Source organism: Ursus maritimus, unplaced genomic scaffold, assembly GCF_017311325.1.
Source record: "Ursus maritimus isolate PB19 unplaced genomic scaffold, ASM1731132v1 scaffold_2, whole genome shotgun sequence".
NCBI lineage: Eukaryota > Metazoa > Chordata > Mammalia > Carnivora > Ursidae > Ursus > Ursus maritimus.
The window spans coordinates 39,523,025-39,525,236 of NW_024424452.1; the positions used below are offsets into that span (position 1 = coordinate 39,523,025).

The 2,212-nt window shown below is 66.7% G+C and overlaps 1 protein-coding gene across 1 annotated transcript in view; it reads left to right on the forward strand.

The window, feature by feature from the left end:
- The first annotated feature begins 362 nt into the window (after window positions 1-362).
- The window catches only part of SLC27A3 (solute carrier family 27 member 3), a 6,032-nt gene continuing 4,182 nt past the window's right edge, over window positions 363-2,212 (forward strand). The window contains exons 1-3 of the mRNA XM_040634469.1: window positions 363-1,035; window positions 1,350-1,559; window positions 1,842-2,004. Of these exons, the coding sequence (XP_040490403.1) occupies window positions 444-1,035; window positions 1,350-1,559; window positions 1,842-2,004 (965 nt within the window). The 5' untranslated portion in view covers window positions 363-443. The remainder of the gene's footprint in view (window positions 1,036-1,349; window positions 1,560-1,841; window positions 2,005-2,212) is intronic.

Genomic DNA, 2,212 nt, shown 5'->3' on the forward strand with positions numbered 1-2,212 from the left:
GGGGGGGGGGGGGGGGGCACGGGTCTGGCAATCGGGCCGGGACTTGCAACGCCAAACGGGGCAGGGGCCGAGTTCTCCGGCCAGTTTTGGGGGAGAGCAGTGGCATCTTCAGGCCGGGACGTCACAGTTCAGCCAGATGCCAGAAGCGACCTTGGGGAGAAAAACCTGAACCGGGACCTGGGAGGGTGTGGGCTGTCAGCAGTCTGGGAAGGAGCCCGCACAGGGCGGAGCCCGGCTGCAGGGAGGGCCGAGAGTGCGGGGCCGCCCCCCACGCACTCCCGGCCTCGGCTCCCAGCCCGTGGAGAACGGGGTGGGGAGAGCTGGGTGGGAAGGGGCGTGCGCTAGCGCACGCGCTCTCCCGGGAGGGAGAGGTCTCCGAGCAAAAGCGAGCGGCCCCAGTTTTCGGAAGGGAGCCTCTGGGCCGAGCTAAGGACCAGGGCACCATGGCCGCCCTCCTGCTGCTGCCCCTGCTGCCGCTGCTGCTTCTGCCGCTGCTGCTACTGCTTCGGAAACTGCACCTCTGGCCGGGGCTGCGCTGGCTCGCCGCGGACTTGGCCTTCGCGGTGCGCGCCCTACGCTGCAAACGGGCTCTTCGAGCGCGCGCCCTGGCCGCGGCCGCCGCCGACCCGAGGGGCCCCGAGGGGGGCTGCAGCCTGGCCTGGCGCCTCGCGCAACTGGCCCGGCAGCGCCCTGCACACATCTTCCTCATTCACGGAGCGCGACGCTTCAGCTACGCGGAGGCCGAGCGCGAGAGCAACCGGGCTGCGCGCGCTTTTTTGCGCGCGCGGGGCTGGGACGCGGGGCCCGGCGGCGCAGAGGACGAGCGGGCCGCGGGAGTTGCCGGCGCCGCGGCCCCTCTGGAACCCGGGGCCACCGTGGCGCTGCTCCTGCCCGCCTGCCCAGAGTTCCTGTGGCTCTGGTTCGGGCTAGCCAAGGCCGGCCTGCGCACAGCCTTTGTGCCCGCCGCCCTGCGCCGGGGACCCCTCCTGCACTGCCTCCGCAGCTGCGGCGCGCGCGCGCTGGTGCTGGCGCCAGGTGAGGCTGGAGCGCGCGGCCAGCGGGGCGGGGCCGGCTTCGGAAAGCGGCGCGTTGGGGGCCGCAGAGAAGGGGCGGGACTCGGAAGGAGGCCGAGCTACCTCGCGGGGGTTCGGAAAGGGTGCTTGGGGATTTGAGTCTTTGGGTTTGCGAAGGGAGGGAGCTGGTTCTTTGGTTCCCAGAACGGTAATGGGATGTTCATACCCTTCTCCTCGCCCAAGAGCAGAGGTGGTGGGGAGGGGCGAGGGGCGTGCAAATAGGCTGTGGGGTGAAGAATTCTGGGTCGCCAAGGTGTGCCTTGCCACCCCATCCAGAGTTCCTGCAGTCCCTGGAGCCTGACCTGCCAGCCCTGAGAGCCATGGGGCTCCGTCTGTGGGCTGCAGGCCCTGAAACCCATCCTGCTGGAATCAGCGATTTGCTGGCCGAGGCCTCCGCTGAAGTGGATGAACCAGTGCCTGGGTACCTGTCTGCCCCCCAGAGCATAATGGACACGTGCCTGTATATCTTCACTTCTGGCACCACGGGTGAGCCCTGGACTTACGTGTCAGAAATTAGGCAGAGGAAGGCAAGGGGCTGGGAACAGGAACTATGGCCTCAGTTTCCAGGCCACCCCTCCAAAGCCTCCCGGCCCCTCCACCCTGGTCCTGATGATCAAACTCATTTCTCCACCTGCCTGAACTTCCCACATTTCCAGGACAGCTCAGCCTCCCTTCTCAGCTTCAGCCTTGCCTCTGCCTCTCTGTTGGAAACCCAGCAGGGGCAGGGGGAGGCAGGGCCTGAAGCTCACGCCCTTCCCGCCCCCACAGGCCTCCCCAAGGCTGCTCGGATCAGTCATCTGAAGATTCTGCAGTGCCAGGCGTTCTACGAGCTGTGTGGTGCCCACCAGGAGGATGTGATCTACCTCGCCCTCCCACTCTACCACATGTCCGGCTCCCTGTTGGGCATCGTGGGCTGTCTAGGCATTGGTCAGTCTCCCCAATTCCCACCCCAGTCCTCCCCTCACCTTTAGTCCTCCAGCAGATGTTTTTCCTAGCAAACGTTTATTAAGTCCCGACTGTGGTATGCTCACCTGGGGATGCTTCCTGAGTCCTTCGGGCTAGAGAGTCCAGAGGAAGGAGGCAGCAGGGGCCTGCAATCCAAGAGTTCCCGGGACCGTGGAGCAGCATCGCCTGCACGA